The 13,811-nt window shown below is 35.3% G+C and overlaps 3 protein-coding genes across 3 annotated transcripts; 1 reads left to right on the top strand and 2 right to left on the bottom strand.

Annotated features, from left to right (window-relative positions):
- Positions 1 to 1,606: 1,606 nt before the first annotated feature.
- LOC127183459 (trace amine-associated receptor 13c-like) lies at positions 1,607 to 2,632 on the bottom strand. Its single transcript, XM_051139520.1, has one exon. The coding sequence runs from the start codon at positions 2,630 to 2,632 to the stop codon at positions 1,607 to 1,609; it is 1,026 nt and encodes a 341-aa protein (XP_050995477.1).
- Positions 2,633 to 5,405: 2,773 nt separating this feature from the next.
- Positions 5,406 to 6,431, bottom strand: taar13e (trace amine associated receptor 13e). The gene has a single exon (XM_051139454.1). It carries the CDS (start codon positions 6,429 to 6,431, stop codon positions 5,406 to 5,408), a length of 1,026 nt encoding a protein of 341 aa, XP_050995411.1.
- Positions 6,432 to 10,517: 4,086 nt separating this feature from the next.
- Positions 10,518 to 11,570, top strand: taar10 (trace amine-associated receptor 10). The gene has a single exon (XM_051139272.1). The coding sequence runs from the start codon at positions 10,527 to 10,529 to the stop codon at positions 11,568 to 11,570; it is 1,044 nt and encodes a 347-aa protein (XP_050995229.1). The 5' UTR covers positions 10,518 to 10,526.
- Positions 11,571 to 13,811: the final 2,241 nt, after the last annotated feature.

Raw genomic sequence — 13,811 nt, 5'->3', positions numbered from 1 at the left:
ATAGGTTACATCATTTAAATATTCTGGTTTGTCCATTACTCAATCATTAATTATTATATAAAAGTATAGTTTAAATTAAAATTGTGTAAAATACCATATACATGAAAGCTAAGCTATTTATTTCATGACAAAGATGAAAAATTCATGATCTAAATTACTGTCATTGAGATTAATAAAATTTAGAGCTGACAGAAAGTCACAATTTGATTAAAAAGTTTGTGGTTTAATTCAAATCTGATCTCAATTCGATTCAATATTGATTTAAGTATACAAACAAATAGAAAAATCTCTAACTTAGCTACTCTGTAAACTTTACAATAAATCCTTTCTTAAAAGCTTTTTTATTGTTTCCCATTTATTTAGAGAATTATACATATATTAAATATTTAAGAACAGTTTTAAAAAATAATTAATATATAATAAAAAGCATATTATTAGCTAAACACTCTCTAGAATAAATTTTTTCTAGCTACCTATCGAGTTGAGAGACACGTAATGACTTTCCTGAGGTAAACAGCATTACGTGATAGAGGCTAGCCTATTGTTTACAAGCTTTACTAACGTCTTTCCGCGGTTAAAATACTGATTGTGCGATTACAAAGATACGGTGCATTTCGGAAAGTTATAGTCTATTTTTCAACATACCTTTTTATATTCATTCATGTTTGTTTGTGCTTTTACTAGCCGCAAAGAGGAAGAGACGATCCGTTCGTGCGAGCTCCGCGGCTAGCACTTAGCTTGATCTGTGGCGGCAACTGCGTTATGTGGCGCTATGTTGATTAGCGCCAAAACTGCATTTACTAATTATATTTCGTAATAAAATAGACAGAATCTGAAAGCTAAGACTTTGTTGCATGTCAGAAGTTACATAGCATACTGAGATTTATTGGACGGGGGGTGCATAAAAATAAAATAAAATAAAATGTAGAAATAGTTCAGCCCTACCCTAATGCTAAGGGGATTCCTTTCTCCAGAAAGGCTTTCGGGGCGATTATACTGAATGTATAAAAACTACTGAGTAAGTGTGTTTTAAGCTTCACACAAGCATGTTATATGTGATTTAAAATCTGGTATTTTGAAATGTTTGGACCATTCCATCACAATTCAAGTTGTTTTTTCATAATTTGTGAGGCAAAATGTATTTATATAAAAGGCACAGTGTGCCAGGATTCTCTTATTTTTGCTTATGCTTTCCTCATATATTAAACGAAGGAGCAGTTTTTGGACCTAGTAAGGCCTGTATCTATAAATGTTTAGAAATAGAAATTTGTCCCTTATTATTTTATGCACCAAAAGACTAGCACCACAATCATACAGTATAGCACAATAGATGTGACACAACACATATATACGTTTGTGCTTTATACATTTAGTTATACTAAATTAAGATTTTCCAAAAAGTGTTTTTTATGTTTACTGCAGGCCTATTTTGCTAGGATACAAAATCAGATAGATTATCTTTTAATTTTGCACAGATAAAACACATGCAATTTACACTATTCTTTGTTTATGCAATTTGCACATTATGTTGTAAATGATTTTGCTAAGTGTAAAAATATCAACTGTTGTCCAATGTGTTGTACAGTGAGGTGAGACTGAAATAAAATCAAACAGTGAAAACATTAATATCAGAAGAGTTTGGCTGAAATATTCTCCTTGTTATAATAAGAGAAAGGGTTTTCCTAAACCATGGGTAGAAAAAGCCATATATGATGGGGTTTATGGTTGAGTTAATGTAGCCTAACCAGACAAACACTTCAAAGAGAGCAAGTGGGGTGGAAAAGTTAATGTAGGGATCCATCACAGAGTTAATAAAAAATGGCAACCAGCAAAGAATAAAAGCACCAACGACCACACCGAGAGTTTTTGCTGCTTTGCGTTCAGATCGTCGAGAGCTTTTAAACACATTTTCATTGTCATGATGGTTTGCCTCAGTAATTGTTTTTACATGTTTTTTTGCAACTACAAAAATCCTAACATACAGTCCAACCATGACAGAACAAGGAAAGAAAAAAGTTATTAACGTGTCTAAAACGGACCACAATTTACTGAAAAGCAGACTGCAACGTCCTATACAGTGTATTGATTCAATATATTTCTCCATTCCTTCCACATTAGCCTTTGAGTACAGTAGGCCATATGAATAGGCTGCAATCATAGCCCAACTTATCATCACCATGACCCATGCAACAGGTATGGTTATTCTTGTAGGATACTGAAGAGGATAACAAACAGCTTGATATCGATCGATAGCAATACAAACGAGATGCAAAATAGACACTGATGTGAGAAACAAGTCAAAAGTGGAGTGCAGCAAACAGAAGGCATCTCCATAGTACCAGCAGCCATCCACAGAACGGATCATACTGAAAGGCATGACCACCAGTCCAAGCAGCAGATCCGCTAGAGCCAGAGACATCACCAGGATGTTAGTGGGAGTCTGGAGCTGTTTGAAGTGCGCTATAGAGATGATGACCACCAAATTTCCTAGAATGGTAACAGTCATAGCAGACACCAATATGAGATACAAAACAGTCTGTGTGGACACATTATGTATGCCTTTAAGACAAGAGTTGTTCACTGCAGGAAAACAAAACTGAGTGGGATAGTATTCTTGTGATGATACATCCATCCTGACTGTTGTGTTTCTCAAATCTAGTCAATCCTGTTTTAGTTGGTCTAGTTTAGCCCTTAAATACAATTCATGCTCTTCTCAGACCCTCCCACATCATCACAGGACAGCAAATGAACAACAAGTACTTATTAAAGATTAAAAATATACACACTCAGAGAAAAGGTACAAAATTGGGTTGTTGGGTTGGGTAAATGGGTTGTTTTTGATATCTGCGGGCTGAAGTGACCCCAATAACGTCATATTTAGCCCCTGAAATATGAATTTACAATAAAGAGGTGTACTTTATCCCCTCGTAATGCAACTGGGCTAGTTTTGGGCTAGTTTTGAGTAGCAATTGAGCGGGTTTTGTTGTGAAAACCTGGCAACCCTGATTTGAGCAGGCTTTGCTTGTCCAGACTTTGCTTTTCTGGGGCACCATTTTATTTTTGGCTCATATTTATAGCCATTTTTCTCTTTTGGCCAAAAACTGGAAATGCCATATTCGGCGGTCAAAAATTTCGGTGCATCCGTCTTCCTTACTTGATGGCACGCCAAAAGTACTGAACACAGAAACTAACGTGTGTGACGTGCTAGAACAGACTTCACTAGTTTTTGTGCGTCATGCATGGACATATTTTTTCTTCTGTTTTTAATGGTGGCTGAGCATGCACATTTGAGCTTCTTCTTTTCCTTTTAGTGGTGGTTGGCAAACTCACTTACTGCACAACACCAAAAAAGGATCAGACTGAGAAGAGTCGATACCGATCAGTTAAAAAAAACCTCTTGATCAGCCTCCGATCACGATCCTTGAGATCAGCTTGGGACATTCCTAGTACCAATGGTACTTTTTTTATGTATCAGTAAGGACTCTTAAAGCAAGGGTGTCAAATTCAGTTTCTGGAGGGCCACTGTCTTGCATAGTTTAGCACCAACCCTAATTAAACACACCTGAACCAGCTAATCAAAGGGTGTATCCGAAACCACATACTAACCTACTATACAGTAGGCCAGGGTGGCGAATGTCGGTCCTGGAGAGCCGCAGCCCTGCATAGTTTTGCTTCAACCCTAATCAAACACACCTGAACAAGCTCATCAAGGTCTGAAGGGTTACTAGAAAGCAACAGGCAGGTGAGTTTTAATTAGGGTTGGAGCTGATCTCTGAACTCTGCACTTTTTTTGCGTTGTCAGCTGAAGATAATGAGGAAATAACGTTGCCCTGTTTGCCGAACGCATTGCAAACATCCATAATGACATGCACTTGGCCTGCACGCTCCAAAGTCTAAACTCCAAGGGCCCTTCGAAGGGAGTAGGGCATAAGGATGATCACTTCCATTTGGAATTTGCCCCGTGACGGTTCGGTACCGTTACACCGCTAGTATGTGACCAAAAAAAGTTTGTCCGAATTTAAAGTACTTGTAAAAGAGTATTACTAGAACTTCCGTGCATGTCTTTTGAAGCTGGTTGGAGCTACACTCTGCAAAACAATGGCACTTCAGAGCTGGAGTTTGACACGTGTGCTTTAAGGTACTAATATGTACAATTTTAGGGGTAAATCAGTATCTTTGGGGTTTTGTACTTTAGGGTACTGCCCAGTGACGGCTTGTACCTTTTTTCCAAGAATGTACAGACTGGTTTGTCAAAAAAAAAAAAAATAATGGTAGAGTATAATTGAAAGCTATGCAATTTAAGCTGAAAAATCCATCCTTTTTTACTAGAAGAATTTATTATGGCAATGATACTTTTAGTAATCTTCCCAAAAGACAAATAAATTCTGTGACTCACAATGCAGTACCACAGATCAAATTAGATCTCATCATTGTCTGGTTAACTGCACAGAAAGATAAAAAGCAAACAAGCTTTACATGTTACATACTGTAAATGTTATTAAACAATTTAACACTCTTATTTTTATATCTTATTTTTGCCCTGAACATTAAATATGTTTTCAGGCCCATTTCACAAACATCCCCTTTAAACAGAAAAACAATATGCACACTATATTTAATTCCCAGCTTTGTAATCTAATTTAAAAAAAAATCTAAATCATGTATTTCACAGCAAATACCACTGAGAAGAATATAAATGCAAAGGATTTTAAAGACCTTCTTTTGCTGGAAAGAAATTCTTTAGAAAAACTTTTGGACACTGAAAACAGAATAAAATATACATTTTAAAAAGGTCTGAATCATCAAATCAGAATTCAGATTTTTTTCAGATAGTATTTAACACCAGAAGTGTGTGCCAGAGATCTGATTTGTGACCACGGACCACAAAACCAGACATAAGGGTCAATTTTTCAAAACTGAGATTTATTCATCATCTGAAAGGTGAATAATAAGCTTTGCATTGATGTATGCTTTGTTAGGATAGGGCAATATTTGGCCGAGATACAACTATTTGAAAATCTGAAATCTGAGGGTGCAAAAAAATCTAAATATTGAGAAAATCGCCTTTAAAGTTGTCCAAATGAAGTTCTTAGCAATGCATGTTACTGATCAAAAATTAACTTTTGATATATTTACAGTAGGAAATTTCTTCATGGAACACAGTCTTTACTTAATATCCTAATGATTTTTGGCATGAAAAAAAAATTGATCATTTTGACCCATGCAATGAATTTTTGGCTATTGCTACAAATATACCCATGCTACTTAAGACTGGTTTTGTGGTCCAGGGTCACATTTTAGATCACCATTAATTTTACACAGGTTAGGCATCTGATTTTACACTGTTTTTTATTTACGTGACTTGAAAAGGAAAGTATCAATGTGCTGCACACATAAAAATGAAATCAAACAGTGAAGACATTGATATCAGATGAGTTTGGTTCAAATATTCTCAATGTTATAATAAGAGAAAGGGTTTTTCTGAACCATGGATAGAAAAGGCCATATATGATGGGGTTTATGGTTGAATTAATGTAGCCTAACCAGACGAACACTTCAAAGAGAGCAAGTGGAGTGGAAAAGTTGATGTAAGGGTCAATCAAAGAGTTAATAAAAAAAGGCAACCAGCAAAGAATAAAAGCACCAACAACAACACCCAGAGTTTTTGCTGCTTTGCGTTCAGATCGTCGAGAGCTTTTAAACATATTCTCGTTTTCATGCTGGTTTGCCTCACAGAGTTTTCTAGCGTGCTGTTTTGCAATCACAAAAATTCTTGCATACAGTCCCACCATGACAGAACATGGCAAGAGAAAAGCTATTAATGTGTCTATGGCTCCCCACAATGCATTGAACAGCAAAGTGCAACTTCCCATACAGTATATTGATTCAATAAATTCCTCCAGTCCTTCCACATTAGCTTTTGAATACACTAAGCCGTAAGAATATAAAGCAGCCATGCTCCAACTTATCATCACCATAACCCATGCAACAGGTATGGTTATTCTTGTAGGATACTGAAGCGGATAACAAACAGCCTGATGTCGATCGATAGCAATGAAAATGAGATGAAAAATAGACACTGATGTGAGAAACAGATCAAAAGTGGAGTGCAGCAAACAGAAGGCATCTCCATAGTACCAGCAGCCATCCACAGAGCGGATCATACTGAAAGGCATGACCACCAGTCCAAGCAGCAGATCCGCTAGAGCCAGAGACATCACCAAGATGTTAGTGGGAGTCTGGAGCTGTCTGAAATGTGCGATGGAGATGATGACCACCGAATTTCCTAGAACGGTCACTAACATCGCCAACACTAATAGGAGATACACCACAGTCTGAACGAACACATGATGTGTGCCTTTGAGACAAGAGTTGTTCATCGCAGGAAAACAAAACTGAGGGGAATCATATTTTTGTAATGAAAAATCCATCCTGCCTGTCTCAGTCAGAAACAAAACAGAAACCTATAGAAATTCTGGCCTAGATGATTCTGGTACATTAACAGTGAGTGAAAAGTCCCTTAAATACACTTCATCGTCTTCTCTGACCCTCCTACATGACGAGGCAGCAAATGACAACCATGCATTTAAAATATACATTACTTCAGTTTTCTGGTTTGGCCATAGCTCAGTGATCCTTTTTGAAAGTCTTTTACGCTTACCAAGGCTGCATTTATTTGATCCAAAAAAATGGCAAATTTGTAAAATATTATTACAATTTAAAATAACTGTTTTCTACTTGAATATATTTTAAAATATGATTTATTTCTGTGATGCAAAGCTGAATTTTCAGCATCATTACTCCAGTCTTCAGTGTCTCATGATCCTTCAGAAATCATTTTAATATGCTGATTTGTTACTCAAGAAACATTTTTATTATTAATGTTGACAACACCTGTGCTGCTTAATAGTTCTGAGAAATCATTGATATATTTTTTTACATAAGAGTTTTCTTCTGTAAGTGTCTTTACTGCCACTTTTGACTAATTTAATGCATAATAAAAATAATAATTAAAAAAGTCTTACTGGCTGAATTTTATCTTATAGCTACAAACTATTTGACAGTACATTTGTAACTAGTATGTTTTATATTATTTTAATAATTTATATTTGATATGATATTTTATTTACTTGATTATTCGGTGACTATTCATTATCACATATTCTGTAAGTCTGCTATTGCTGAAGCACTTAATGTAGACCTCAAAAATAGAAATGCAAGATTTAAAAGACAATTTACAATTCCATAATGCATTGAGATACGCTCTGTAAAAAATAAAAAGTGTCCATTACAATTCATGCAACACTGAAAAGCATCAATAAACAAAAATGTTTTGGAACAGAGCAAAAGACTTTTAAAGTTTACATAAATCTTCCATTTAAAGAGATAGTTCACCCAAAAATGAAAATTCTGTCATTAGTTACTCACCCCCATGTCGTTCCAAACCTGTAAGACCTTCAATCATCTACAGAACACAGATGTTTTTGATGAAATCTGAAAGCTTTCTGACCCTGCATAGACAGCAAAGCAACTGAAATGATCTCCACTGATCTCACATGGACTATTTTAACAATGTCCTTACTACCTTTCTGGGCCTTGAACATGTCTGTCTGTGCAGGGTATCAAATTAAGATATCAAAAATATCTTAATTTATGTTCTGAAGATGAGCAAAGGTCTTACGGATTTGGAACGACATGAGGATGTGTAATTAATGACAGAATTTTTATTTTGGGTGAACTATGCCTTTAACTCCACATGCTCTAAATATTGTCCAGACCACTGCAGACCACACTTTTTTTTAATACAAAAACAACATTTACACCATATAGACACTTTAAAGGCTTATACTTTTATTACCTATTCATTTTTTACATCCATATTTTCATTCAACTTGTTTTTATGACTTCACTGGACATCGTTATTATTCTGAATTGTCTAATTAGCTCAGAATGATGCAACTCCAGATGCACTGAGGTTAATGTTTTCACTCCTGAAGGGATCAATCAGAGTCAAGTGTGATTCTTATGTTGTTTAATGAGGACAGGTGTGAATGTGCCAATAAACAGCAGGACATATTGCAAACATGTTTATCACATTTAATAAGTCCCTCAGCTCACAAACATTTTTAGATGAAGAAGACGTAAAACTATCACCAGTTATTTCCACAACAGGATTTCTCTAGACACAGAAATATGATGTCACCATTTTAACTGGAAAAATCAAAAAGGCACTGTGTTTATGTTTATGTGTGTGTATGTGTGAGAGAGAGAGTTGTGTGCTTCTGCCCCTGTCATTCCCGCAAAAGGCTGTAGCATTTTAATTCATAAATGTGATCTAATAAAGGAAAAGGCTGTTTATATTGCTTGTGGTTGGGATGTAGTAAACATCTGTTGAGTATTTTAACATCAATTTTTTAATTGTGTTAAATTAAAACCCCCAAAATGCAGCGGGTCTATCAGACCCACGAACACTGGCTGAGTAACAAAAATATGAACAACATAAAAGGGTTAAATCACATACAGATAAACTCAACATTAACACAACTGACTGCATGTGTTCTCTTTACATACATTTAGATTGTTTCAAGGACAGCAGTCATCCCAGTCCTTCAAAGGCCAAAGGCGAAGCCTGTATTTCAGCAATGATCTATAAATTAAATCTATAATCTAACTTTAATATTTCATATACCAAGTATCATTAATATGAGTTGGTGAGTGAGTATCAACACCAGAAAAGCATGAAAAAAGGATCCCATCATGCCATTGGGCACTTTTAATCATATTAACCTTTGAAATCACAAACATTTCTACCATTTCTACATCTTAGTTTAAAGGAGAAGTCCAATTCCAGAACAAAAATTTACAGATAACGTACTCAACCCCTTGTCATCCAAGATGTTTATGTTTTTCTTCCTTCAGTCGTAAAAAACAAATTATGTTTTTTGAGGAAAACATTTCAGGATTTTTCTCCGTATAGTGGACTGATATGGCGCCTCAAGTTTGAACTCCCAAAATGCAGTTTAAATGTGGCTTCAAACGATCGCATATGTGGTTGTAAACGATCCCAGCTAAGGAAGAAGGGTCTTATCTAGCGAAATGATCAGCTATTTTTATATAGATAATACAATTTATATCATTTTTAATGTCAAATGCTCGTCTTGTCTTACTCAGCCTGAACTCTGTTTTTTCTGGTTCATGACAGTTAGGGTATGTCGAAAAAACGCCCATCTCATGTTCTCCCTCAACTTCAAAATCATCCTATATCGCTGTTTCACCTTTTTTGTTAAAGGTGTTTGATCTTCTTTCCATGTTCACTTTGCAAAGACTGGGTCGGTACTTCTGCAGTGATGTAGGATGATTTTAAAATCATTTTTGAAGGTGAGGGAGAAAATATGATTGCAGTTTTTCAACATACCCTAACTGCCTTGAGTCAGAATACACAGAGTTCAGGGAGAGCAAGACAAGACAAGCGTATGACATTAAAAATTATTTAAATTGTATCTTTTTATTGAAAATAACTGTTTCGCTTGATAAGACCCTTCTTCCTCCGCTGGGATCCTTTACAACTGCATTTGGGATCGTTTGAAGCTGCATTTAAGCTACATTTCAAGTTCAAACTCAGGGCACCATACAAGTCCACTATACGGAGAAAAATCCTGAAATGTTTTCTTCAAAAAACATAATTTCTTTACGACTGAAGAAAGAAAGACATGAACATCTTGGATGACAAGGGGGTGAGACCATGGACCACAAAATCAGTCATAAGGGTCAATTTTTTTAAATTGAGATTTTTACATCATCTGAAAGCTGAATAAATAAGCTTTCCACTGATGTATGGTTTGTTAGGATAGGACTATATGTGTTCGAGATGCAACTATTTGAATATCTGGAATCTGATGGTGCAAAATATCAAAATACTGAGGAAAATCACCTTTAAAGTTGTCCAAATTAAGTTCTTCTGATATATTTATAGGTAGAAAATTTACAAAATATCTTTATGAAACATGATCTTTACTTAATATCCTAATGATTTTTGGCATAAAAGAAAAATCAATAATTTTGACCCATACAATGTTTTGTTGGCTATTGCTACAAATATACGCATGCTACTTACGACTGGTTTTGTGGTCCAGGGTCGCAAATATCAAATATCCAGGAACATAAAAGCACCAAAATAAAGAAAATAAAATGTTTAACAGACTACATTAACTGACTTGTGTAACTCAGGATCAAAATAGAGGGAAATCTCATAGGAAAGCTTTCTGTTGTTGATTGATGATGGATATAGTAACAGTAGTGATGCAATGCAGGAGGGGTGAGGATATAAATAAGTGCTTTCTGCACGTTCGCTTTTGCGTAGACAGGTAAGGTTTGTCATGAACGTCTAATGGTATGAATAATGTTCAAACTTCGGGCCTTATAATGTTTTTGTATGATTATGACTATATAATCTAACTAACAGTTGTGAAAAGTCACATTTTTATTGTGTGTTTGTTTTGTTTTGAACAGAACATGTCCAGCTGGTGATGGACCTAAAAAATTCAACTCATACTAGGATTGATCATGGGGCTGTTCTGTGTTTTGAGTCGTCCAACAGCTCGTGCGAGAGATTCGTCTACCCGTCAGAGATTCAGATTTTGCTTTATTTGTTCTTTAGTGCCATTGCGCTTACCACAGTATGTGGGAACCTGCTGGTCATTGTCGCCATCATTCATTTCAAGCAGCTGCACACGCCAACTAACTATCTCATCCTGTCTCTGGCCGTGGCCGACCTGCTCATCGGAGGTTTTGTGATGCCTCCCAGCATGCTGCGCTCTGTTGAGACTTGCTGGTACTTGGGAGACGCATTCTGTAAAATACACAGCAGTGCTGATATTATGTTATGCATCACATCTCTTTTGCACATATCCTTCATCTCAATCGATCGCTATTATGCTGTATGTCACCCGCTTCAGTACCGGAATAAAATCACACCTCCCGTTTCCCTCATTATGATTTCCCTAAGCTGGGGTTTGGCTGCCTTTGTTGGATTTGCTATGGTGTTTCTACAGCTCAACATAATGGGTGCCGAGGAGTTTTACTTCGATAATGTGGCCTGTGAAGGAGCGTGTATCATCTTTCAAACCGCAGCAGCCAGCACCATTTCCTCATTTCTTGCTTTCGGCCTTCCCGCAATAATTGCTGTCAGCATTTATCTAAAAATTCTCCTTGTTGCACGGAGACAATCAAAATCTATACAGCATTCAGCACATGTGGGCAAGACAAACGGTGTATCTATAAACAAAAGTGAGGGGAAGGCCACAAAAACGTTGGCTATCATCATGGGGGTATTTTTTGTCAGCATCTCACCTTTTTTCTTCTGTAATCTAGTAGATCCGTTTCTTGAATACACAGTACCAGCAGCTGTATTTGACGTTTTTTTGTGGATTGGGTATTTAAATTCTCTGTGCAACCCTTTTGTGTATGCATTCTTTTATAGATGGTTTAGAAAAGCTCTGAGGATCATTCTTTTGGCCAAAATATTTCAAGTTAATTCTTCACAAACTGACTTGATGGAAAGACATGATTAGGAATGACTCTAAACAGAATGTAAATAAACAGAATGTCCTGCTAATATGTTTTATATATCTATGTGACTATAATTTCATCTTTGCACAGTAAACAAGATGCCAAATTAACCAGATCACACATGCATTATTTATACTGAGCCACTACAAACTGTGCAGATTAGATTTATGTAATGCTTTATAATACAAATGAATGTCAACGTGCATCCATGTGTATCATTATTATTTTGAGACCCATTCATTACATGCATACATAATGTCCAGTCTTGCAAACAACTCAATATGTTTCAATATGTCAGTTAAGTCATGTATATTCAAAACATTACACAAACATGTTTTAAGTCTGTCAAGAACAGAATTTCTTCCTAAAATAAACAAGCTACTTCTTCTTTCAGTATCAAAGACAATGTTACTTCTCAAGACACCCTGGAGGAACTTAAAACTAAAGATATAATAATGTAATGCAATGCACAGCATTCAGCCCTTTCCATTTGTCTAATTTTATGTTAAACATATTTAAATAGTTTTTATTTAGTAATGCAATACATTCAACAAGCATACGAATCATACGAAAGGCCTCAAAAGCACAATTAGGCCTATTCATTTTGCGTTTCTGATAAAGACACTTAAAGGAATAGTTCAGCCAAAACACACTACTGCCATCTACTGGCAATTTTAATTTTATATTTAAAAGTATCATATAGTTTTTCCTGACATTTCATATTTCTATATTCTAGTTCTTATATTTAAAACATTAATCTTAAACATTGTTTATTCAATTTGTAAGTACAGTGTAAATACATAAACAGGTGCTAAAAAATATGAGTAAAATAAAGTAAGTAAAATACAAAATTAGGGCTGTCAAATGATTAATCACGATTAATCGCATACAAATTAAAAGTCTGAGTTTGCTTAATATGTGTGTGCATACTGTGTGTAATTATTATGTATATATAAATACGAACACATTCGTGTATATATTTAAGAAATATTTACAAGTATATACAAATTAAAAGTTTGAGTTTGCTTAATATGTGTGTGCGTACTGTGTAATTATTATGTATATATAAATATGAACACATTCATGCATATATTTGAGAAATATTTACAAGTATATGTATTTATTACAATTTTTATATAATTAATTCTATATATAAAATAGATAACATTTTTCTTAAATATATACATTAATTTGTCTGTATTTATATATACATAATAATTACACACAGTACACACATATATTAGGCAAATTCAAAATGTATTTTGTATACGATTAATCACAATTAATCGTTTGACAGTCCTAAAAAATAAATAAGTGTATAGAACCCTGCATGACAACTTTTAAGCATTATTATAGAAATGACCCAATAAAAATTTAAAGAATAACCCAACAAGTGATCCAAAATGTTTAACTCAGATAATAGGTACAATGAACAACCAAACGTTTTTAGAGTGTAGAAAAATCTTAATTAAAAAATTGTGTTTCTTAATTAAAATTGTGTTTCCTGCTAGCTAAATTTCACATAAATAAACCAAAATTATTAAATTATTTTTATTTTTTATATTTATTAAGATTTGCAAACCTGCTCGGAAGTTCCGATCTAAATGATTTGTGATAGCCTACACGCTTCTCCGCTTCAAAGTCCTGATCTGGGGTGCATCTCCCGAAAGCAATGATCGGGGGCGTGGCCCAATTCGAAACTATTTTTGTCCAAAAAAAATCTTCTATGGTGTGGTGTCATTACGATTATTTAACTGCTTCCGATCGAGACGAATCTTACAAATTCGTAAGGGGAAAAATGTAAAAAAATAAATAAACTCCATTACAGATTCTAAGTGATCAAGGGCTTAGGACAGGGGTGTCAAACTCCGGTCCTGGAGGGCCGCAGCCCTGCAGAGTTTAGATGCAACCCTAATTAAACACACCTGATCCAACTAATCAAGTCCTTCAGGCTTAATTGAAAACTGCATAGTATGTGTGTTGGAGCAATGTTGGAGCAAAGCAAAACTCTGCAAGGCTGTGGCCCTCCAGGAACTGAGTTTGACACCCCTGGCTTAGGACGTCCCAGTTCAGCCCATTGCAAGGGTTCTGCCAGTGATGGGCGCTCATGCAACATAATTAATGACGTACAATTTGAAAATTAAAAATTTAACCGGTCTTTGCCAGTGAATAGCTTGAACTTACGAGTTTGAGTTTGATTCAGTTTCCTCCACTTTTTATGCCTTCGGGCATTTTTACATGAC

Source organism: Labeo rohita, chromosome 20 (genome assembly GCF_022985175.1).
Source record: "Labeo rohita strain BAU-BD-2019 chromosome 20, IGBB_LRoh.1.0, whole genome shotgun sequence".
Taxonomy (NCBI): domain Eukaryota; kingdom Metazoa; phylum Chordata; class Actinopteri; order Cypriniformes; family Cyprinidae; genus Labeo; species Labeo rohita.
The sequence above is the reverse complement of the archived record's forward strand: the minus strand, read 5'-3'. Positions and strand labels throughout refer to the sequence as shown.

What these genes read in the sequence shown, in the direction of transcription:
- taar13e (XM_051139454.1), bottom strand. Translation starts at nt 6,431, where the DNA reads ATGGATTTTTCATTACAAAAATATGATTCCCCTCAGTTTTGTTTTCCT.
- LOC127183459 (XM_051139520.1), bottom strand. Translation starts at nt 2,632, where the DNA reads ATGGATGTATCATCACAAGAATACTATCCCACTCAGTTTTGTTTTCCT.
- taar10 (XM_051139272.1), top strand. Translation starts at nt 10,527, where the DNA reads ATGGACCTAAAAAATTCAACTCATACTAGGATTGATCATGGGGCTGTT.